The 25,770-nt window shown below is 36.9% G+C and overlaps 1 protein-coding gene across 1 annotated transcript in view; it reads right to left on the bottom strand.

Moving 5' to 3' along the window:
• Positions 1 to 10,449: 10,449 nt before the first annotated feature.
• ABCC9 (ATP binding cassette subfamily C member 9) overlaps positions 10,450 to 25,770 on the bottom strand; it is a 137,357-nt gene continuing 122,036 nt past the window's right edge. Inside the window, exons 36-40 of the mRNA XM_025402121.1 lie at positions 23,456 to 23,564; positions 20,668 to 20,771; positions 16,938 to 17,071; positions 15,569 to 15,631; positions 10,450 to 11,033 (exon numbers count right to left, since the gene is read on the bottom strand). Coding sequence (XP_025257906.1) covers positions 10,896 to 11,033; positions 15,569 to 15,631; positions 16,938 to 17,071; positions 20,668 to 20,771; positions 23,456 to 23,564 — 548 coding nt within the window. The 3' untranslated portion in view covers positions 10,450 to 10,895. The remainder of the gene's footprint in view (positions 11,034 to 15,568; positions 15,632 to 16,937; positions 17,072 to 20,667; positions 20,772 to 23,455; positions 23,565 to 25,770) is intronic.

Below are 25,770 nucleotides of genomic sequence, written 5' to 3' on the forward strand. Positions count from 1 at the left end.
CTTGATAGGTAAAAAGTGAATAATCAAACAACAAAAAATAAAAAATCCCACCAAAAGCTGAATTATGTTTACATTTTGAATACATGCAACTTCTTACAGCATTAAGCAACTCAATTACTTTGGTCTTGAAATCTTACATTTGTCTTTATGCAGTAGAGAGGATCTGAAAAGAAGCATTGAGGAATGAGCAAAAAGTGAACCCTCAGTGGTCCTTTGTACCTTTTAGGTAGTTAGAAAATAATGTTTCTTGCTACTTCTCCCAAATCTCCCAGTCCGCAGTAGTTGTGGTAGCTTGCCTGCAACATGGCTGCCATCAATTCCTTCGATTTCCGCCTGTGCTTAATGTTCTCCCATTAAGAGGTGGAAACTATTTCTCCACCATCTTTTTTCTTCATTGTACACTGATGACCTTTAATTCTTTTTTTTAACTTTAAATTCTGGGATACATGTACAGAACGTGCAGGTTTTTTATGTAGGTTTGGGTGCCATGGTGGTTTGCTGCACCCATCAACCCGACATCTACATTAGGTATTTCTGCTAATGCTATTGGTCCCCTAACTCCCACCCCCTAACAGGCCCTGGTGTGTGATGTTCCCCTTCCTGTGGCCATATGTTCTTATTGTCCAACTCCCACTTATGAGTGAGAACATGCAGTGTTTGATTTTCTGTTCCTCTGTTAGTTTGCTGAAAATGATGGTTTCCAACTTCACCCATGTCCCTGCAAAAGACATGAACTCATCCTTTTTGATGGCTGCATACTATTCCATGGTGTATATGTGCCATATTTTCTTTAACCTGTCTATCATTGATGGGCATTTGGGTTGGTTCCAAGTCTTGCTGTTGTGAACAGTGCTGCAATAAACATACGGGTGCATGTGTCTTTATAGTAGAATGATTTATAATCTTTTGGGTATATACCCATTAATGGGCTTGCTGCGTCAAATGGTGTTTCTGGATCTAGATCCTTGAGGAATCACCACGTTGTTGTCCACAATGGTTGAACTAATTTGCACTCCCATCAACAGTGTAAAAGCATTCCTATTTCTCCACTTCCTCTCCAGCATCTGTTGTTTCCTGACTTTTTAAAGATCACCATTCTAACTGGTGTGAGATGGTATCACATTGTGGCTTTGAGTTGCATTTCTCTAATGACTAGTGATGATGAATTTTTTTTCATATGTTTGTTGGCCACATAAATGTCTTCTTTTGAGAAGTGTCTGTTCATATCCTTTGCCCGCTTTTTGATGGGGTTGTTTGTTTTTTTCTTGTAAATTTGTTTAAGTTCTTTGTAGATTCTGAAAATTAGCCCTTTGTCAGATGGATAGATTGCAAAATTTTTCTCTCATTCTGTAGGTTGCCTGTTCACTCTGATTGTAGTTTCTTTTGCTGTGCAGAAGCCTTTAGTTTAATTAGATCCCATTTGTCTATTTTGGCTTTTGTTGCCATTGCTTTTGGTGTTTTAGTCATGAAGTCTTTGCCCATGCCTATGACCTGAATGGTGTTGCCTAGGTTTTCTTCTAGCATTTTTATGGTTTTAGGTCTTACGTTTAAGTCTTTAGTCCATCTTGAGTTAATTTTTCTATAAGGTGTAAGGAAGGGATCCAGTTTCAGTTTTCTGCCTATGGCTAGCCAGTTTTCCCAACACCATTTATTAAACAGGGAATCCTTTCCCCATTGCTTGTTTTTGTCAGGTTTGTCTCAGATGGTTGTAGATGTGTGGTATTATTTCTGAGGCCTCTGTTCTGTTCCATTGGTCTATATCTCTGTTTTGGTACCAGTACCATGCTGTTTTGGTTACTGTAGCCTTGTAGTATAGTGTGAAGACAGGTAGTGTGATGCCTCCAGCTTTGTTCTTTTTACTTAGGATTGTCTTGGCTGTATGGACTTTTTTTTGTTTGTTTCTTTGGTTTTTTTTGGTTCCATATGAAATTTAAAGTAGTTTTCTCTAATTCTATGAAGAAAGCCAATGGTAGCTTGATGGGGATGGCATTGAATCTATAAATTACCTTGGGCAGTATGGCCATTTTCACGATATTGATTCTTCCTATCCATGAGCATGGAATGTTTTTGCATTTGTTTGTGTCCTCTCTTAATTTGTTGAGCGTGGTTTATAGTTCTCCTTGAAGAGGTCCTTCACATCCCTTGTAAGTTCGATTCCTAGGTATTTTATTCTCTTTGTAGCAATTGTGAATGGGAGTTGCCTCATGATTTGGCTCTCTGTTTGTCTATTATTGGTGTATGGGAATGCTTGTGATTTTTGCACATTGATTTGTATCCTGAGACTTTGCTGGAGTTGCTTATCAGCTTAAGAAGATTTTGGGCTGAGACGATGGGGTTTTCTAAATATACAATCAGGTCATCTGCAAGCAGAAGCAATTTTATTTTCTCTCTTCCTATTTTAATACCATTCATTTCTTTCTCTTGCCTGATTACCCTGGCCAGAATTTCCAATACTGTGTTTAATAGGAATGGTGAGAGAGGGCATCCTTGTCTTGTGCAAGTTTTCAAAGGGAATGCTTCCAGTTTTTGCCCATTCAGTTTGATATTGGTTGTGGGTTTGTCATAAATCGGTCTTATTATTCTGAAATAGATTCCATCAATACATAGTTTATTGAGAGTTTTTAGCATGAAGGGGTGTTGAATTTTATCAAAGGCCTTTTCTGCATCTATTGAGATAATCATGTGGTTTTTGTCATTGGTTCTGTTTATGTGATGGATTACGTTTATTGATTTACGTATGCTGAACCAGCCTTGCATCCCAGGGATGAAGCCGACTTGATCATGATGGGTAAGTTTTTGATGTGATGCTATATTCGGTTTGCCAGATTTTATAGAGGATTTTCACATTGATGTTCATCAGGGATATTGGCCTGGAATTTTCTTTTTTTGTGTCTCTGCCAGCTTTTAATATCAGAATGATGCTGGTCTCATAAAATGAGTTAGAGAGGAGTCCCTCTTTTTCTGTTGTTTGGAATACTTTCAGAAGGAATGGTACCAGCTCCTGTTTACATCTCTGGTAGAATTCAGCTTTGAATCTGTCTGGTCCTGGGTTTTTTTTCGGTTGGTAGGCTATTAATTACTGCCTCAATTTTAGAGTGTGTTATTGGTCTATATAGGGATTCGACTTCTTCCTGGTTTAGTCTTGGGAGGGTGTATGTGTCCAGGAATTTATCAGTTTCTTCTAGATTTTCCAGTTTATTTGCATAGAAGTGTTTATAGTATTCTCCGATGGTAGTTTGTATTTCTGTGGGGTCAGTGATGATATCCCTTTTATCATATTTTATTGTGTCTATTTGATTCTTCTCTCCTTTCTTCTTCGTTAGTCTGGTTAGTGGTGTGGTCTATCTGTTTTGTTAATATTTTCAAAAAACCAGCTCCTGGATTCATTGATATTTTTTGAAGGGTTTTTCATGTTTCTATCTCCTTCAGTTCTGCTCTGGTCTTAGTTATTTCTTGCCTTCTGCTAGCTTTTGAATATTTTTGCTCTTGCTTCTCTAGTTGTTTTAATCGTGATGTTAGGGTGTCAATTTTAGATCTTTCCTGCTTTCTGCTTTGGGCATTTAGTGCTATCAATTTCCCTCTAAAAACTGCTTTAGCTGAGTCCCAGAGATTCTGGTACGTTGTGTCATTGTTCTCATTGGTTTCAAAGAACTTATTTATTTCTACCTTAATTTCATTATTTACCTAGTAGTCATTCAGGAGCAGGTTGTTTAGTTTCCATGTAGTTGTGTGGTTTTGAGTGAGTTTCCTAATCTTGAGTTGTAATTTGATTGCACTGTGGTCTGGGAGACTGTTTATTATGATTTCCATTCTTCTGCATTTGCTGAGGAGTGTTTTACTTCTAATTATGTGATCAATTTAGAATGAGTTTGATGTGGTACTGAGAAGAATGTATATTCTGTTGGTTTGGGGTGGAGAGTTCTGTAGATGTCTACTAGGTCTGCTTGGTCCAGAGCTGATTTCAAGTCCTGAATATTCTTGTTAATTTTCTGTCTCGTTGATCTAATATTGACAATGGGGTGTTAAATTCTCCTACTATTATTGTGTGGTAGTCTAACTTGCTTTGTAGGTCTCTAAGAACTTACTTTGTGAATCTGGGTGCTCCTGTATTGGGTGCGTATATATATATTTAAGATAGTTAGCTCTTCTTGTTGCATTGATCCCTTTATCATTATGTAATGCCCTTTGTTTCTTTTTTTTTTTTTATTTTATCTTTTTTGGTTTAAAGTCTGTTTTATCAGAGATGAAGATTGCAACCCCTGCTTTTTTTCTTTTCAATTTGCTTGGTAAACATTCTTTCATCCATTTATTTTGAGCCAATGTGTGTCTTTGCACATGAAATGGGTCTCCTGAATACAGCACACTGATGGGTCTTGACTCTTCTTCCAAATTGCCAATCTGTCTATGTCTTTTAATTCGGGCATTTTGCCTGTTTACATTGCGGTTAATATTGTTCTGTGTGATTTGATCCTGTCATTCTGATGCTAGCTCGTTATTTTGGCTGTTAGTTGATGCAATTTCTTCATAGTGTCAATGGTCTTTACAATTTGGTATGTTTTTGAAGAGGCTGGTACCAGTTTTTCCTTTCCATATTTAGTGCTTCCTTCAGGAGCTCTTGTAAGGCAGGCCTGGTGGTGACAAAATCTCTCAGCATTTGCTTGTCCGTAAAGGATTTTATTTCTCATTTTCTTATGAGGCTTAGTTTGGCTGGATATGAAATTCTGGGTTGTTTTTCTTTAAGAGTGTTGAATATTGACCCCCACTGTCTTCTGGCTTGTAGCGTTTCTGCAGAGAGATCCGCTGTTTATCTGATGGGCTTCCCTTTGTGGGTAACCCGACCTTTCTCTCTGGCTGCCCTTGACATTTTTTCCTTCATTTCAACCTTGGTGAATCTGACAATTATGTGTCTTGGGGTTGCTCTTCTTGAGGAGCATCTTTGTGGTGTTCTCTGTGTTTCCTGAATTTAAATGTTGGCCTGTCTTTCTAGGGGCATGTTCTCCTGGCTAATATCTTGAAGAGTGTTTTCTAACTTGGTTCCATTCTCCCCGTCACTTTCAGGTACACTAATCAAATGTAGGTTTGGTGTTTTCACATAGTCCCATATTTCTTGGAGGCTTTGCTCATTCCTTTTCATTCTTTTTTCTCTAATCTTGTATTCATGCTTTATTTCATTAAGTTGATCTTCAATCTCTGATATCCTTTCTTCTGCTTGATCAATTCAGCTATTGATACTTGTGTGTGCTTCACGAAGTTCTTGTGTGTGTTTTTCAGCTCCATCAGGTCATTTATGTTCTCTAAACTGCTTATGCTAGTTAGCCATTCATCTAACCTTTTTTCAAGGTTCTTAACTTCCTTGCATTTTGTTGGAGCATGCTCCTTTAGCTTGGAGGAGTTTGTTATTACCCACCTTCTGAAGCCTACTTCTGTCAATTCGTTAAACTCATTCTCTGTACAGTTTTGTTTCCTTGCTGGTGAGGAGTTGTGATCCTTTGCAGGAAAAGAGACATTCTGGATTTTGGAATTTTCGGCCTTTTTGTGCTGTCTTTTCCTCATCTGCGTGGATTTATCTACCTTTGGTATTTGATGTTGGTGACCTTCGGATGGGGTTTCTGTGTGGACGTCCTTTTTGTTGATGTTGATGCTTTTCCTTTCTGTTTGTTGGTTTTCCTTCTAACAGTGAGGCCCCTCAGCTGCAGGTCTGCTGAAGTTTGGTGGAGATCCACTCCAGACCCTGTTTGCCTGGGTATCGCCAGAGGAGGAGGCTCTAGAATAGCAAAGATTGCTGCCTGTTCCTTTCTCTGGAAGCTTCATCCCAGAGGGGCACCACCAGATGCCAGCTGCGGCTTTCCTGTATGAGGTGTCTGTAGACCCCTGCTGGGAGGTGTCTCCCATTCAGGAGGCATAGGGGGTCAGGGACCCATTTGAGGAGGCAGTCTGTCCCTTAGCAGAACTTGAGCACTGTGCTGGGAGATCCACTGCTCTCTTCAGAGCCGGCAGGCGGGAATGTTTAAGTCTGCTGAAGCTGTGAAACAGCTGCCCCTTCCCCCAGGTGCTCTGTCCGAGGGAGATGGGAGTTTTATCTATAAGCCCCTGACTGGAGCTGCTACCGTTCTTTCAGAGATGCCCTGCCTAAAGAGGAGGAATCTAGAGAGGCAGTCTGGCTACAGAGGCTTTGCTGAACTGCAGTGGGCTCTGCCCAGTTTGAACTTCCCAGCAGCTTTGTTTACACTGTGAGGGGAAAACCACTTTCTCAAGCCTCAATAATGGTGGACGCCCCTCCTCCCACCAAGCTGGAGTGCCCCAGGTCAACTTCAGACTGCTGTGCTGGCAGCAAGAATTTCAAGCCAGTGGATCTTGGCTTGCTGGGCTCTATGGGGGTGGGATCCGCTGAGTAGATGACTTGGCTCCCTGGCTTCAGCCCTCTTTCCAGGGAAATGAACAGTTCTGTCTCATTGGCATTCCAGGCGCCAATAGGGTATAAGAAAAAACTCCTGTAGCTAGCTTGGTGTCTGCCCAAACGGCCGCCCAGTTTTGTGCTTGAAACCCAGGGCCCTGGTGGTGTAGGCACCTGAGAGAATCTCCTGGTCTGAGGGTTGCAAAGACCATGGAAAAAGCGTAGTATATGGGCCTGAGTGCACTATCCCTCAGGGCATGGTCCCTAGTGGCTTCCCTTGGCTGGGGAGGGAGTTCCCCCACCCCTTGAGCTTCCCTGGTGAGGTGACGCCCCATGCTTCTTTGGCCTGCCCTCTGTGGGCTGCACCCACTGTCTAACTAGTCTCAATGAGATGAGCTGGGAACTTCAGTTGGAAATGCAGAAATCATCCCCCTTCTGCACTGATCTCGCTGAGAAATGCAGACCGGAGCTGTTTCTATTTGGCCATCTTGCCAGCCACCAAGCTACTTATTTTACACAGTGGGCAGATTAGCAAAAATAATGGCCTGAAAATGAAACTCTTTGTCATGAATATGGAGTGTGTAATTGGTGATGGTCTGTGATGGTTGGTGGCACTGAGTCTTACAGTCCATTCCTTTTTGAGGTAATTAACTTAGTTAGCCAGATATGGCTCCCTTTATCTTTGTCATTTTAGAAGTAGGGCACTGGTGACCATAGTGTGACTGGCTAAGGGCAATTTGCTACTGTCCATAGAAAAAGGAATAACTTAAATCCCATTTATGAGATATGTAGAATGAATACGTCAACCTTCATATACCAGCAATGATGACACTTGAGAAAAAACATAAGATGGGAAGGAGAATAATCATCACAGATAATTTACCTTCCTTCCGTATTGTGAAACATCAATAGTGAAATCTCAAATTGGTCACATGCACATACAATTAATGTTTGAAACACTTTGCATCTTTGAGAAAAAAGTTTTATCTTCAGATCCTTTGTTGCTGATTACACAACAAAACTAAAGAAAACAAGGTTTTGAGTTCCTGTTGATAACTTCTCAGCTAAGATACAGTTCGTTAAACAATGTTTCCTTTATGATGAACTAAGGCAATTGATTCAGTGACACCAAGAGGCTTGTTTTAGCAATTCAGGATAAGCTAATATCAGCAGGGAAAGGAAGCATGTGAAAATCACCTTTAGTATTTTATGGTTCTATGTTCAGCACAACAAAGGGAAACTAGTGTAATGATTGATGTAGCTCAGTGATTCCCAAACTTGGTTAATTATGAATATCATTTGGCAGCACTTACTAGAAGTATCGATACAAGCTCTTTCACTGGAGAATTTGGTCCAGGTGAATCCTGTTAATACTTGAGATAATGTGATATGCATCATATGTAGTTACTAAAGAACAAATTAAACATAAGGTATAGGATACATCCCCTTGGCTATTGATTCTTATGCCAAATGGCTAAGATTAGAAGACTGCATCTAACTTTGAATAATGAGTCAATAAGGGAATTATCATAGCACTATAAATCACAGACCTTCAAAGAATGTGTTACAAAATAAATGATAAAAGATATATTGGAAGACAACCATAAAAATTGATCAATAAACCTTGGGATGAAGTCCAGACATCTGATTATTTAAATAAAGATATATTTTAAAAATTAATATAGCTGTTTCACTTAATGGAAACTTCTCTGGAGCCTATATACAAAAGTAAGAAAGTGCATGACCCTGGCAAATGTGAAACAGGATTATCAAAGCAGGGCTAGGTATTGTCTCTAAATTGGCATTGATTTCCATCTATTGACCAGTCCTGGTTGCTGCTCAGTGGAACGTTAAGTGAAAAAATAATCACTCTCTTTAAGCAAATAGAAGAGTAATTTATTATAATAGTAGTCCAATATGTTTTTATATATTGTAGAGAATAAACACATTTATTGTAGAGAACAAATACATTTTATATATTGTAGAGAATAAATAGAATAAATACAACACAGAAAAGGAAAGAGAATAACCTATAGTTATAGGCACATGACAGTAAAACTAATCAGTGAATCAATCAGCCCTACTGTGGGTTAGGCACTTGTATTAAATTCCAAGGACACAATGGCAAACAAAACATGGTCCCGAATCTCAGGTATCAGTTACTTAGAGGGTCTTCTGGTATCTAATCTAGAACTGAGTAGACTTTTAAATGGATCATGAGTAAGAGCACAAAAATAGATGGTGCACAATTGTTTATACAAAGTCTTTTCCCTGTCAATGACATAAGTAACCCTGGTATTTTAATATAATGCTTTATGCATTTATTTGCTTCTTATATGTATTAAGGAATTATGATTTAAAAATTGATTTGACTAATTAAATATAAAATTTATAAATGTAAAATCTGATTTAGTTAAGGTGGTCATCTTTTACAGATATGTACCTATGTAGTCAAATATTATTTCAAGATGAATCTTTTTATATTCAATAGATAATATGTATAATAAGTGGTTAATCAATGAAAAACATTATCCTTGATCTTATTTAGTCAATTTAGTTTTGTAAACAATTAGACATTTACTCGACTTAAGTAACTAAAAGTTATGACGGGACCAGCAACCACTTGGCTGTAAGAATGGTAAATGTGATCTTTAGTTTAGTGTAACTAGATAGGCTTCTACTGATGTTGCTTGTACAACAATATACTTAGAAAATATCATTAAAAGATTACTTCCATGGGTAAAAAACCATTTCTCTATGAGAATGAATTATAACTTGCTAACAAGCAATATGCATATTCAGCCCTACAAAATATTTAAATGCCAAACATTTTAGGAGAGTGGTTGAATTTTTAGAATATATTTTCAAGACGTAATTAATAAGTACCAATTCTATTCTGTTTAGCTTTAGGAAAACAAGGTTATTTTCTTCCAATGAAGTTTTCTGAACACAACAAAAGGTTACAATTTAAGCTAAATATCATGGACCATTTTTGTCCATCCTTGTGGAACTCATTTTTTGTAAATATAAAGATTCAATATTCAGGTGAGGACACATATTCTGGATACACAACTATTACAGATTTTCCAAGAGTGAATACACCATACAATAAACAGAACATAATAACTATAGGAAAGCAGCATAATTTCTCTTAATTCATCAATTTTATAAGTCTTCACAATCTTACAATGCATTCAGATCTTCATATGAAAATGAAATCAATGATATTGACACTGGACGAGCACAGAATGGTAGAAACTGGTTGCTCACATGACAATGAAGGTAACTTTCAGTATTTCTGAATTTATTAATTTTCATTTAAGCAAACCTAATACTAATATTCCATCATTTTTTGATACACTGTTTACATGCTCATTAAAATTATAATAACATTTTTGGTATTTTTTATATGTACATTAAAATTAGAGCAGGAGCAAATGATCATGTGTGACACCATTGGGTGTCTAGAAGAGGTAAACTTTTCCAGCTAGAAATAGATACTTGTTATATATATAACTTCAAAGTCTAAGATATTTCCAGCCTGCCATTGGACTGTTTCATATGAAATATCTGACACCTGAGAGGAATGTTCACCTGCCATTATTAGCAGTGCCAAATGAAGTCACCTGTCTGTGTAAATCTTGAGTAATGTGGCATGTTAGGGCTCCAGATCATAACCAGAGCTAATCATTAAACTATAGAAAGTTTAGCTGGCCTGCCACTGAAAGATTGAACCTAATCACTCTTTGAACTTCAGTCTGGAAAAGGCACATTATGACTGATTTCTTAAGAATTCTCTCTTTACAGGACAGGAAAAAATGAAAATTTGAGTATGGTTTTTAAAATATCCAAACTCTTCATGATCTTTCTGGCTAAAGCTTTGGCTTTATAGAATAAGTATAAATGTGATAACTTCTTGGTGACAAGAAACAAGAGGGAAAAAAAAGGCTCCTAAGAAAAATAGATATTATTAATGTTAATGAATACAATAACTTGCTTACAAGCAATATGCATAATAAATTCTCATAAAGTAGATATTGAGTTTGAGAGTTCATTAGAAAACATGTCCTTTTTTATTCTCTTCCAATAACCCCTAGAGACTCAAACAATAAGGAAAATATATTCTTACAAACAAGAGTACAGTAATACTGATTACTCATTGAAACTTCCATGCCTGAGAGATATTTACCAGACTTAAAGTTACGAGAAAACCTTAGCTATTGATTTACCACTTAAAGTAGCTTACATGTTTTAATACAACCTAGTTATTCTTAAAGGTAGAGTGGCTTGATCACTATATAAACATCAATAATGAACATATTATGCAATAATACCTTGAAAAACTGTTTAAAAAAACAGGAAAAATAAATGTCAACTTCTTGTGCAAAAATCTGTAAAAGTTTAAGATGCCACTTTACAGTAGTCAAACTGATGATCCATTAACGTTAATTAGGTTATGACTGCATTATTTTAAATACATGTATTGTTTTAAGACACCCCTTCACATGTCTGCGCGAACAAAAGAAGCAAATACTCCATCTTCCTGAGCCAAGAGGCTTTCTGGAGTGTCATATTCTAAAATATTTCCTCGCTTCATCACAATAACCAGGTCTGCCGTCAGAATAGTGTGTACTCGATGCTGTGAGTGGAAAGAATACACGTATTTGTTATACATTTCAGGGCACAAGCCAAAACAATGGAATATGTATATTTCATGAATTATTCTGGGACATTTGTTTATCTTGGTGAGTGACGAGATGTAGGGATCACAGACACCTCCCCTTTTGTCCTTATTTAAATTATCATTTATTTACATACTTTTAAGCAATGGCCAACATGGCTGGGTTTTCTATGGGCTGTACTAACTTGAGTGTAGCTAATATATCGGCATCATCATTTCATGAAACCTTCAGTTTAAGTAGGATAAAAATGTTTATCAAGTAATTAAATTAAGAGAGGTCATTGTAAACCCATTGGGTTATAATGTCAACAATAACTATCTCTTGTGTAGAGTCACTAATTCTTTGGGCTATAACACAATTTGAAGAACCCTGGAAAGTGGTTCAGTTCTGGGATGACAATTTGGGGAAGTCCATTCTGGCATGCAGTAATAGAATGGATTATCCAGGCCTTTAGACATGCAGTCTCAGTCTTTGGAGATCACTGCCACTGACCCACTCCTTCTCTCCACATGATGCCCTTTGGATTAATTAGTAACTAACAACGACAAAAGCAACCACTTTCTGAGCATATGCCATACATTAAGTGCTCCACACACATTCTTGTGAATCATTAGAACATTCCTCAGCTGTGGGTGTTATCTCTCTCCACTTTATAGGGGAGACCATTCACAGAGATAAAGCAAAACCAGGAGATCACATAGATAATAAGTAGCAGAACCAGTGTGAAAATTAGGTTTACCAATTTCAAAATGTGAGATATTTCCATCCTGTCATCTAACTGTTTCATAAGGCTCTCTGATACCTTAGAGGAGCATTCACCTGCCATGTCAGTGTTATGGTTAAGAGAACAGGCTCTGAAGATAAATGGGCCTTGTGTATTTTGACTTTACCACCTGTTAGTTGTGCAATCTTGAGCAATATACTTAACATTGTAGAGTTCCAGTTTCACATCCGTAAAATTATGGTAATAGTACCTGCCTCAGAGAAGGGTGATAAGGTTCAAATGAGATAATTCATGTAAAAAAATTCAGCACTTTGTCTGACGTATACAAACAAATAATAAATGTCAACTACTATTATTTTTTATGTTTATAAATTAGAAAGGAAAAATCTGTGTGCTGGGCTTTTACTCTTGCTAAGATCAGTATTGTTCAATAGAAATATAGTGGGAGCCACAGGTAATTTTAAATTTTCTAGGAGCTACATTTTCAAAGTAGAAATAAACAAATGAAAGCAACTTTAATACATTTTAACCCAATCTATTCAGATGTTGTCATTTCAATATGTAACCAACATAAAAATGATTCATGAGAACTTTTACATGCTTCTATTAGTATTAAGTCTTTGAAATCCAGTATATATTTTACACTTATGACACTTCTCAGTTCGAACTATCTACATTTCAACTAATAGCCACATGTGGCCAGGGACTACCATACTGAACCTGAACTATGCAGGTCAAAATATTAGTGTGCTGATGGTAGTCCCTGTCCAGAGTTCTAAACCTAGAAATGCCATCTGTTTAGCTGATACACAGTCTTCCAAAGTGCTTCTCTGAACAATCCAAAGTCCCACCTAAAACCATCCCCAGAGTTGAGAGTGTACATTCTGCCCTGGGCCATCTAGGTGGGGTGCGCTCAGTGTTTATGCTTTCAGAAAAGCCAGCAGTTATAGTTGTGGCTCATGACTTGAAGGAAAAGAAAACATATACGGAATGTGATAATGATGCCAGCTTAGAACATGTGCCAGTTTTCAACACCCATGACAAGCCTATCATTTGCTGAATATTGGTAACAAATGATGTATTAGGTTGGGGCAAAAGTAATCGTGGTCTTTGCCATTACTTTTAATGTCAAAGACCACGATTACTTTTGCACCAACCTAATACACTGAGGAATTAACAAGATTTTGAAGGCTAACATTTATTTATCTTTGAGAAAGGACCAGAGCCATTTGCACACCCATGCGTTTAGAAAAAGAAACTTAACAAGCTATCCAATAATATCTGCTGTGTGTTTTCCCTCCAGAAAAATATTAGCTGTTCAATAGCCGTATCATAGATGTCTAAAAAAAGAATTTGGCCTCTAAACCCATAAATATAATATTATAAACATTGCATTGATATTCTAAAATAATATTTACTGGAAGAAAATAAAAATAAAAACATTGAAAAATCTTGACCAACAGAAATAAATATAGTTGGTTTTTGTTCCATTAATTCAAATAATTGTTCCTTGACAAAGTGTGATGTCAATTCTAATCGTATTGATAAAATTTTCAAAATGTTCCAGATAAATTAATGGTGTAATCACTTTCAGAAATAAATACCATGGACTATTTTGGTGTGTGAGTGCTTCCTTTTAGAAGCTGGAGAAAATTATCTTTTTAAGGCATTCCACAATTTTAGTGGCAGCTACCAAAGTAATAAGCTCTTAGGCAGGGAAGGAAAAACAGTTGATTTTAAGAGTTTAAGTGAATTCTACAAGGAGTCTACCACAAGCATGGTGGTGCTCTCCCTTTTGTGGGCCTGTTATGAGGAGTTGGTCCTCTACAAAATCTTACAGTGATTCTTCCTTGACAGCTTCATGTGTATTAGGGGCGGGTGAGAGCAGGGAATTCTAGGTATCCTAGCGGCCACCTTCACATGAGTGGTTTTGAAATGAAGAATGAGTGAAAGAAATATAAGTCTATAGAAAAGTATTTAGTGAATGTAGGAGAAATTAGGTAAGAGGTAACCTAATTAGGAAACCTAGCATTTTGTTAAAAATACAAATTTTGCTCAAGTAATCTTCCAGATATAGACTAAACAGAACCATCCAACAATGCCATGCTTCATGCAGAGTAGGAAAAATTCATCTTTTGAATAGGCAATGGTCTGTTTTCTCTCCCTCTCTCCATCTTGGGGCAGCAGGAAGTTATTTCTCTTCCAAAATATCTCCCTACCTTTTTCCAGTAAGGAAATTCTTGAAAATACTGAATAATTATTTTCAAAGTTAACCAATTCTATCCCTTAAATCATTCACACCTTAATATCAATGAGTTAATTGAGTGACTCTCCTCCAGGAAAGAGGAACCACAAAATTCACTGGAAAAATTCGAGAAAGTAGATTTTTCTTTACTTAGGCAGTTTGCAGGAAATAGGCCCTGATGCGACATCATTTCCTGCCATCTTGACAAAAGCTGCACTCCAAAGGGTTCTGTTTCTCCCATGCATCATCCAAGAAAGTAGAAGCATAGCAAGCACTCCATACACCACTCCCATTACTCACGAATGAAACTCAAGTAACTATTTAAATGAAACAATGCATTCTCCAGGGCAGGTAAGAAATGTGTATGGCATTTTTATGGATGCTTATAAAACATCCCTAAGGACTAGTGAAATTGGTCCTTAGAATAAGAGGTAAATTCAGTTCATAGGCTTCATAAATACTCTCTTTTGCATGTATATATTTGAAAACACATGCCTGAGCTCCATTCGGTACTGAGCATGACGAAAACACTTGGTTGAGTTGATTTTGTAATAACACCCTGCAGTTAGTTCCCTCATCCCAGCCCTCCCCTTTATTCACAGCATTAGCCATGCCTTACTGAGGGGATACTGCTAAGATAACTACCGGAGAATGACAGACTTGGCGCAATAGATCATGATGGTCTACTTGTTGGTCATCACCAAAGTGGAAAAGAGGCCATTCTTGTGGGCGAGTAAATTTGGAGCAGTATCACACTCCACTAAAATACCCTCAGAAAAGACTAAAACAAGGCCTGCATCCAAAATAGAAGAGACACGGTGCTGGAGAGAAAAATAGAAGAGAATCAGCAGAAGAATAAATGTCCAAGTGACTCATCAAAAAAAATAGTTTTTTTTTATTAAGCAGTAAGACTAAGTATGAGCAAGAATCCACTTGCAAAGAGGAAAAGACAGAAAACTGTGGACTATTGTAAGTCAGCTATAACGTGAATTACGAATATTTAAGCACTTCTTCTATTTGATTGGTGCAATCTAAAATAGAAAAAATTACCTGCCCTTACTGTGAGATATCTCATTGTCTATTTTTTAATAGATTAATGAATGGAAACATAGAAATTAGGTATAGATAGTAGCAGAATAAGCAATCCAATTCAGGAATTTTCTTTCTGAAACTGCTCATCAGACCATCAGATTATAGAAAAGAGAATTATTCTATATGAACTACCATTTTATCTGGTAAACAAGCAGAGGCCAAGACCTGCTGGAATCCTTAGATTTAGGATGTCCTATCATTGTCACTTAAGGAAGTCAGTTAGGTAGAGCAGACAGTTTGGGAAAGAACAATGCTTTCAAAACATCTTCTTCTTTTTTTTTTTTTTTTTTTTTCCTTTTTTTGCACAGATACAGAAACATTAGCAGAGAAATACATAATTCGACACAAGTATATTTTGCTAAAACGTAAAGATGATAACATGTTAGAACCAAAACCAAAGAGGTGTACCAACTCTGTCTTCTCATACTTACAGCTATTGTCACCACGGTCCGGTCTGCAAAAGCTGTCATTACTACTTTTTGCAAAATATTCTCCTGCAAATAAATAAATAAATAAATAAATAAATAAATAAATAAATAAAGTGTAAATTTTCTCTGGATGACTTTGTCATCATAATATTTTACCCCAAGGACAATATTCCACTGAATCCCTTGTGAGCATTCTCAATCCCTCATTTTCTGTGGAAGTCATAAAAACGGGCAGTCCCCAGCAGCAAGTTCATGCTGGATTCTGTACGTGTCTTCAAAACACAAATGAAAGTCAGTCACTGATCAGCCGGAAGTGGGTAATAGATTTATGTCCAGGAAAAGCAAAAAAGAAAATGAAATTAAATGGGTATCAAAATGCTCACTTGAGTTATACCACAGAAAGTATGTATTCGAAACCAGCAAAATTCTATAATGATGTTAAGCTTTGAGTCAGAAAAGGGAAAAACTAAAATTGATGCCACAAATTTGGACTTTGACACATAAGTGAACATTCTCGGAAGAAACTCTTTTTATCCCCACCACAAAGCACTGTTACAATTATATTTTAAAGACTGTTCTGGGTACAGATTCCATCTCTGTCCTAGAGGAAATCTTGGTTCAATGTTTAGAGTGAAGGAATTCTTTCAATCATTTAATTCACAGTCTCTCTCTTTTCTGTTGAGGCAGTATTACCCTTATGATAACCTTCAATGTGTCCTTTCTGATGTCAAATTTTAATACCAAGTTAACTTTCAAAAGAACATTAATTGCTAGCTCATATGCAGTTTGTGATTTAATGTAACATTTTACCTACTCAATCACAGCCTTCTGGACAGATCTTTCTTGGATACATTTGACAATTTCAAATAATATATTTCAAAAGGCAAAATTTATGGCTTTTTACCATAAACACATAGAGAAGGCCATTATTAATTCTAGCCATTATTAATCCCAGTGAATCGCTCTTCTTCAAATTGCTTTAGGAAATAATGAGTGGTGTTGGTTATCAATAGATTCTATTAAACAGAGATGTTCACACTGCATTTCAGAACTTTTATGGCATAGTACTTGAATATAGTACAGTACCTCTCATCAACTAAGCCCTGGAAATTTACTGTTCTGAAAAATTTTCAAAAAGTTGTGGCAAATTCATTTTATGTTTATTGGTAATAGGAATGCCTTTAAACCATAGGTCAGGTCCTATTTATTGTAATTCTCAATGTGCTATCATCAGTTCATCAAGGAGATGATTGAGCAGATTCTCAAAACAATAGTACTGAGGATTCAGAACCCATTCAGGAAATAATAAATTGTAATTTTCATGCACATTTCTCTAATTCATCAATTTTAAAAGCTTAGATAATGCACTCACTGTGGCCATGTCAATGGAAGCTGTTGCCTCATCCATAATAAGAATGCTGCTTTTGCGGACAAAGGCCCTGGCAAGGCAAAATAGCTGTCTCTGTCCAACACTAAAATTCTCCCCACCTTCAGTGACAACCGCATCTAAATCAGAGAAAGAAGCAAGGATTTCACTAAAGAAATGCTACTGACATTTTCCTTGGGCAAAATCATGAAAAACACATTACGTTATATGACAGCATGATGGATATCACTTAGTGCTGGTACAAGGACTTCAGACTGGAACACAAAGAGGAACTCCGCTTGAGAAAATGAAGATGTTCCTAAATCATCTCATTTATGACAATAGGTAGTGAATTACCTCTGACAGTAGGATATAAAACATTCTGACGACAGAAAGACCTTGGAAATTATTTAATTATTTAATACCGTTCTCTAAGGGGATTACTTAACATAATTACCTAAGGTCCAGAGAGATGAAATGGCTTTCCCAAAGTCACATTTAGCTCACTTGATAAGATACAGAATATTCTTAACTCTAATTCCACTTCTCTTTTAATTATACCATCTTTCTGAACTGTAAGTACCAAGTGGATAAGGACTGGGCTTGTTGTTTGTCAGTATGTCCCTAGTACTATGACATCTTACACAGGAGCTGAATAACACACTGTTGTATGGATAAATGAATGATATGTCCTCATTATCCTTTTCTTTTTTTTGGTTTCCAAAAACATTTCATAAACTGTACTATTGTGAGTTTAAGATAAATTCTGTTTCCAAATGTCTTTTTTATTAGAATTCAAACACCTTTTCCTAATGGCCTGGGGAAAATTTCTATTGATGATATTCTAATGGTATCAAAGTCTTATAATTTGTCATGATTGGAAAATAGGTATTTATTCTCCAAATTCTAATTTACATATAAGAGGATGCTGGAGATAAGGAATGTTTCCATTAAAGCTGGCCTGAACCAAATCTTCATTAAGCAATTGGTCATCTTTACTAAGATGATGAGCACAATATTAATCAGTTACATAATGTAAATACAATCCCCTGTTGCCTGTGCTGTACCATAACCCCAAAACACTATGCCCACAATTCTAAACAGGTGCATGCAGCTCTCATGTTAATGAAGAGGACTAGAAAGATGCAATTGTCTGTCTTTCCAAATATTAGTGGTGAGAGAGGGGATCTCTAAATGCCAAGAGAGAAAGTTTTATAAGCATGTATTAATTTCTCAAGTAGACTTGCTGGGTTTTCCACAGGAGACATCAAAAAAACTATTATGGGAGCCAGGCATAGTGGGGCACCTATAATTCCAGCTACTCAGGAGGATATTTGACCCCTGGGATTAGAGGATGTAATATGCGATGATCATGCCTGTTAATGGCCACTGCACTCAAGTCTGGGTAACATAGCGAGAACTTGTCTCAAAAAAAGAAAAAATCATTATGGAAAGTTCATCCAGAGTTCTGGAATTACTTTCACAACCTGACCCTGGCAAGTCAATAAAACATTCCTTAAAGACATGCTGTCTTACTTTTTGGTTGTGGCACACTTTCTCCTTGAAACTTAATTAAAATAATAAAATGTAGTGTTTTTGAGTTGGCCCTCCTTTTCAAATAAACTAATGGATAAACATAATTTTATTTTGTAGGTTGATTTTTAAAAAACTAGATGTCAAATAACACAATTTGGCAACTATATGTTACATATTAAATTTAGAGTATTAATCAATCAACTATTATCTTTTCTAGTGCTTTCTTAGAAGATATTAAAGAAGCAGAAGTCAAAAATTATACATGTTCCTTTTAATGAGTTAAAGATAGTATGAACTCTGTGGTTTCAGTAATCACATTGTTCTTTCATTCTGTCATCATTTATTTGTCAGACATTGTACAACCTCTAGGACTGAATTTTTGTCAGTGATTGAGTACATGTTGTGTTCTTTACACAAGTGTTTAAAACTGATACTACCTCAAGACAATACAAAACAATGTCTTAAAACACAAAGAACCCCATCAAAAAGTGGGCAAAGGATATGAACAGACACTTCTCAAAAGAAGACATTCATACAGCCAACAGACACATGAAAAAATGCTCATCATCACTTGCCATCAGAGAAATGCCAATCAAAACCACAATGAGATACCATCTCACACCAGTTAGAATGGTAATCATTAAAATATCAGGAAACAACAGGTGATGGAGAGGATGTGGAGAAATAGGAACACTTTTCACTGTTGGTGGGACTGTATACTAGTTCAACCATTGTGGAAAACAGTGTGGCGATTCTTCAAGGATCTAGAACTAGAAATACCATTTGACCCAGCTATCTCATTACTGGGGACATACCCAAAGGATTATAAGTCATGCTGTATAAAGACACATGCACACATATGTTTATTGCAGCACTATGCACAATAGCAAAGACTTGGAATCCACCCAGATGTCTATCAGTGACAGACTGGATTAAGAAAATGTGGCACATACACACCATGGAATACTATGCAGCCGTAAAAAAGGATGAGTTCGTGTCCTTTGTAGGGACATGGATGCAGCTGGAAACCATCATTCTCAGCAAACTATTGCAAGAACAGAAAACAAAATACCGCATGTTCTCACTTATAGGTGGGAATTGACCAATGAGATCACTTGGACACAGGAAGGGGAACATCACACACTGGGTCCTATTGTGGGGAGGGGGTAGTGGGGAGAGAGAGCATTAGGAGATTTACCTAATGTAAATGATGAGTTAATGGGTGCAGCACATCAACATGGCACATGTATACATATGTAACAAACCTGCACGTTGTGCACTTGTACCCTAGAACTTAAAGTATAAAAATAAAAAATAAAAAAAAAAAAAAATACCCAACACTACAAAGTAACTTAGTTTAAAATAAAATAAAAATTTTTGAAATCAGACCTAATCAAATTTATATATCTCATATTTTCTTTCAAAATTTTGACCAAGATATCAATTAATAAATTCACTTTGAAAGACATTTGAAGGTATAAATGTGTTTGTTCACGTGATAAAATTGTGTCATTGATATAACATTACTCTTCCTTTAAAGATTTTTATGTTCTGAAAAATATCTCCTCTTAGTCTATAATTGAGCAAAAGGATTACTGTTTTGAAAGACTTAAAAAAATGCTTAGCTATTTTTTAGCTAAGAAAAAAGATTCCTTTTTCAGTAAATGGATGAAGCTGAAAAATAATAAATTAATAAAATGTTTTAAATAAAAAAACCAAAGAAAATTATGTTATATAAATAAAAGGAATTTTCCCTCCTGGCAGCAGAGAAAATGGCTACTAATGTGGCAAAATTGCCTCTCCCTAAATGGTGCCAAACTTAAACCTAACAGCTCCTGCAATCCTCCCATTCATTTCCTGATGGTAGGTGATCAGACAGGTCAACTGAGAAAGAATAACCACAGGGAAACATCCATTACAATGACCTGTACCCACCAATTGTGAAAAGATGGCAGAGGTAAATGTATTAATTGTAATATTTTGGAGTAGTCACATAGAACAGAATTTGTTATTGGGTTCACCCTCTTGTACCCCATGCAAAAACATTAGATTTTGAAATATTCTAATGACTTTTAGGGTGTTATTTTAAATATAAGGGGATTTAACACTAAAGTTATGTGATTATAGCATAAAATGTAGATAGACATATGTAGGATTAATGGCATATATAAAAAATAAATATACTATTTAGAAAACATACCTAGACCTCCTGGTAGAGATTTGACCATATTCTTCAGCTGAGCAATTTCTAAGGCTTCCCAGAGTCTGTCATCTGTGCATTTGCACTCTGGATCTAAATTAAATCTGAGGGAAAAATTAGTTAATTAGTCAATAAGTCAAAATAGAGAAACTTCTATGTGTATTTGCTTATTGCTTTTCTTTCCTTACAATGTAAGTTTCATTTATTTTGGTCACTGCTGTATATTCAGCATCTAGAACAGTGCTCAGAGCAGTTCAAGCACTGAATTCATGCTTGATGAATGAATGCATGATCTTAATAGTATAAAAAATTGTCTTGATGATATCATTATAAAACTTTATATACATATCATATTACCAAGTTTGTTACCTAGATCCATTGGCTCCAAACTATGCTTAGTATAACCCAAATAGTATCCAGCAAAATATTCCCGCAGGACTGATGCTACATACATACATCTCTATGGGAACATATGACACTATTTTAGATAAGCTGTGCTGCATCACCAACAATAGTAGTGTACTTGTCCATTCTCATGCTGCTATAAGGACATACTCGAGACTGGGTAATTTATAAAGAAAAGAGGTTTAATTGACTCACAGTTCTGCAGGGCTAGGGAGGTCTCAGGAAACTTACAGTCATGGTGGAAGGGGAAGCAAACATGTCCTTCTTCACATGGCGGCAGGAGAGAGAAGTGCTAAGCAAAGCGGAAAAGTCCCCTATAAAACCATCAGATCGCTGGGCGTGGTGGCTCATGCCTGTAATCCCAGCACTTTGGGAGGCCGAGGCGGGCGGATCACCTGAGGTCGGGAGTTTGAGACCAGCCTGACCAACATGGAGAAACCCTGTCTCTACTAAAAAAATACAAAATTATGGCCAGGCGCGGTGGCTCACGCCTGTAATCCCAGCACTTTGGGAGGCCGAGGCGGGCGGATCACAAGGTCAGGAGATCGAGACCACAGTGAAACCCCGTCTCTACTAAAAATACAAAAAATTAGCCGGGCGCGGTGGTGGGCGCCTGTAGTCCCAGCTACTCAGGAGGCTGAGGCAGGAGAATGGCGTGAACCCGGGAGGCGGAGCTTGCAGTGAGCCGAGATCGCGCCACTGCACTCCAGCCTGGGCGACAGCGCGAGACTCCGTCTCAAAAAAAAAAACAAAAAAAAAAGCAAAAAAAACCAAAATTAGCCAGGCATGGTGTTGCATGCCTGTAATCCCAGCTACTTGGGAGGCTGAGGCAGGAGAATCGCTTGAGCTGAGGAAGCGGAGGTTGCTGTGAGCTGAGATCATGCCATTGCACTCCAGCCTGGGCAACAAGAGTGAAACTCCGTCTCAAAAAAACAAAAAAACAAAAAACCCATCAGATCTCAGAAGAACTCACTCACCATTATGAGAACAGCATAACTGCCCCCATGATTCAATTACCTCCTACTGGGTCCCTCCCACGACACTTGAGGATTATGGGAACTACAATTCAAGATGAAGTTTTGGTGGGGACACAGCCAAACCATATCAAGTAGTATTCATAATAAATATATTTGGAGATATAAACTCACTATGGTATTGCTAAATTACTTGACACATCCAGAAGTTTTAAAGTAGTTTTATAACTAAATATCAGGCAATCTTACATACATTTTTCCTTTAAAATAAAGAGTAATTAGTAAAAGGAAGTGGCAAACACTTCTTTGTAATTAAGCAGATGGACGTTAGGAGCAAGATAGAACAAAATATGATCAAATGAGAGATGTGATCTGGGGGACGATGCTGATATCATTTTGCTCCAAATCTCACATGTCCAGGGAGGGACCTTGTGGGAGGTTATTAGATCATAGGGGCATTTTACCCCATCCTGTTCTCATGAGAGTAAGTGGATTCTTATGAGATCTGATGGTTTAAAAGTGTGGCAGTTCCCCCTTCACTCTCCCTCTTTCCTGGCGCCATGAGAAGATGTGCCTTAGCTTCCCTTTTGCCTTCCGCCATGATTGTAAGTTTCCTGAGGCCTCCCCAGCCATGAAGAACTATGAGTCAATTAAACCTCTTTCCTTTATAAATTACCAGTCTCAGGTCATTCTTTACAGCAGTGTGAAAACAGACTAATACAGATGCCAACATGGACTTTGGAATCAGACAAACTGCAGTTGGAATAGCAGTTCTTCCACTTACTAGGTGTAGGAACTTGGTTTAAGTTATAGCTTCTTTGAGTTTCAAAACCCCCATCTGTAAAATGGGGATAATAAATACGTATCCTAGAGTAATGGTTGGAGAATTTAATCAAATAATAAAGCAGCTAGCAGATGATTGATATCCACCCCCGCTTTTTTTTTTTTTTTTTTTGGTGGGAAACCCTGAACCAGGCATGAAGACTGTAGCAGCTTTATTCATAGCAATTTTGGCTGAAGTAAAATTGTAAGGGGTGGAGGGATAGGTAAAGGGATTAACCAAAGTCAGAATATCTGCTGAGGTCAGGCCAGACACACAAGTTAGACTGGATATCTGTAAGATAGAACACCTTAAAAAAGTCTGCTAAGCATCACCGTTCTTAAGTATAGAGGAAAAAGTGGCTTTCATAGAATCAAACTGAAAGGGATGAAGATCTCCTGGAAACATAATTTTATAGGTTAATTAGCAACTCGAGGCTTTTCCAATCCAAATTGTTGGGTGGCATATTTGATTTTATTGTCTTGATATCAGTTCACTCAGACCTGAAAAATGACTCTGAGTAAAACCTTTCTATGAGTCAAAGGCTAAATCCCGAGGCACACAGATGTTTGCTAAATATGTTACCTACCTAATGGAACCACTGAATAGTATTGGATCCTGCAGAATGATTGAAAGTCTAGAACGTAGTGTGTGCAGTGGTAATTTGGAAATGTCTATCCCATCAATGACAATCTTTCCTGTTAAGGAGAAACGGAAGTTACAGATACATAGTAAAATCACAAGTAAAATAATATTTGTTTACAAATTGAAAGTTATTTCCTAGTTCAGGGTTGAAATTCAGGAGACCAGCTTTTCCATTTAAGCATGTGGTGATTCCTCAAGTATCTAGAACTGGAAATACCATTTGACTCAGCAATCCCATTATTAGATATATACCCAAAGGATTATAAATCATTCTACTATAAAGACACATGCACGCATATATTTATCACAGCACTATTCACAATAGCAAAGACTTAGAACCAACCCAAATGTCCATCAATGACAGACTGGATAAATAAAATATGGCACATATACACCATGGAATACTATGCAACCATCAAAAAGGATGAGTTCATGTCCTTTGCAAGGACATGGATGAAGCTGGAAACCATCATCCTCAGCAAACTAACACAGGAACAGAAAACCAAACATCACATGTTCTCACTCATAAGTGGGAGTTGAACATGAGAACACATGGACACAGGGAGGGGAACATCACACACCGAGCCTGTTGGGGGGTGGGGGGTTAGGGGAGGGATAGCATTAGGAGAAATATCTAATGTAGATGATGGGTTGATGGGCACAGCAAACAACCATGGCACATGTATACCTATGTAACAAACCCACACGTTCTGCACATGTACCCCAGAACTTAAAGTATAATAAAAAAAATCATGTGTCTCTACATAATATACACATTTGGTGATGGTTTGTCTTTCTTATATATTTCTCCTAAAGGAATTCAGAGTTTTTATTCTGTTTATGTGATCATACCAACCAAAAAGTACTTTTATCCCTTCCTGAGTCCTTTCCCTTCTAGTATTCCCTTTATCCTCCTTCCCACTTTATTTCTCTCCATGGGATTTATCAGAATCTGATATTCTATATACCTTTACTTATCTTTTTATTGTCTGTTCCCCAACTAGAATATAGGCTCTTTAAAAACCAGGATCTTTGTCATTCACTCCTGTATTGATTTAATAGTACAATGCATTACAAATAGAGAAGTACATTCTGTGATATGAATATCAAGTTTTAATACATTTCTCCATACTGCATATGGACTTATAGAGATTTATGCAGTGTTGATGTTGTTTCTCCACCATGATATACGCAGTTAATCATACCACTTTTGTGCAGAGACCATATTGCCCTGTGAGATAAGATGTCAGGCTCAGAATGGCAGCTGCAGTCCTTTTACCAGATAGATTTAGAGTAGGCAGGATTAGCTTAACCTATGTCTTTCAGGAATAATAGATCAGAAATAATAAATTATGTATTTAAATCCTAATAGCCTACTGCTATTAAAAAGAGAATAAATCATTGATAGTTCACATGGGACCTGAAATCATGTGTCTGGACTCACGAGGATCAGGCTAACCTAACATGATCGATCATAAACACAGTGTTTTAATGAAAAATGTCAATTGATTTTTGATCACTTAATTGCCTTAGAACTTTAATCCCACTGAAAGTCCTTAAAGTGTCTGTGCCTTATTACTAGCCATGGAAAAAATAAGCTGCTAACCTCGTGACAGAAGTTTACCTTGTTCCTGAATCTAAACCCCACAGAAATTACATTTACTATAGTTCCATGCTGTTGTTCATAAACTGACCTCTTTTTCTCACAGAGCCGTTGTGTAGATTAAATTCAATAATATAAACTGTCAAGTACAATAAACATGCAAAGTACTATAATAATCATAATCATTACAGATAATAATAGTAAGCACTCCTTGTACTGTCAAGTACACTAAGTTTGGTCAAATTCATTGCTGGATCCTCTTTCATTCAAGATACTTTATGTGCTGGCCTATTTATAGGTCACTTGATAGACTAAATAATGGGACTTTTTTTTTTTAAAAGATTAAGTTATTTCTATGCTCCTGTGTATCATATTATTAATAATTTGGTGGATGAATGTGTATGTTTTGTGTATGTTGTTATCATGAGCTTTATCACTTTGCAGCAGAGGTTGCCTCCTCACAAAATGTTCAGTGTCATTAAGCCATGTTATTAAGCAGATGATGGTACGAGTTACGTACCAAAATTTAAAATGCAGACTACTTATCTCCTTGTACTTTTTTCCTTTGTTGGAAAGAGACATATGTTTAATCTAAAGGAAGCAAGGCAGTTGTCCTCCCTCTTTCTTTCTCTTGAAATTCTACCTCCACCTACTGC

The sequence above is a fragment of the Theropithecus gelada genome, chromosome 11 (assembly GCF_003255815.1).
Source record: "Theropithecus gelada isolate Dixy chromosome 11, Tgel_1.0, whole genome shotgun sequence".
Taxonomy (NCBI): Eukaryota; Metazoa; Chordata; class Mammalia; order Primates; family Cercopithecidae; genus Theropithecus; species Theropithecus gelada.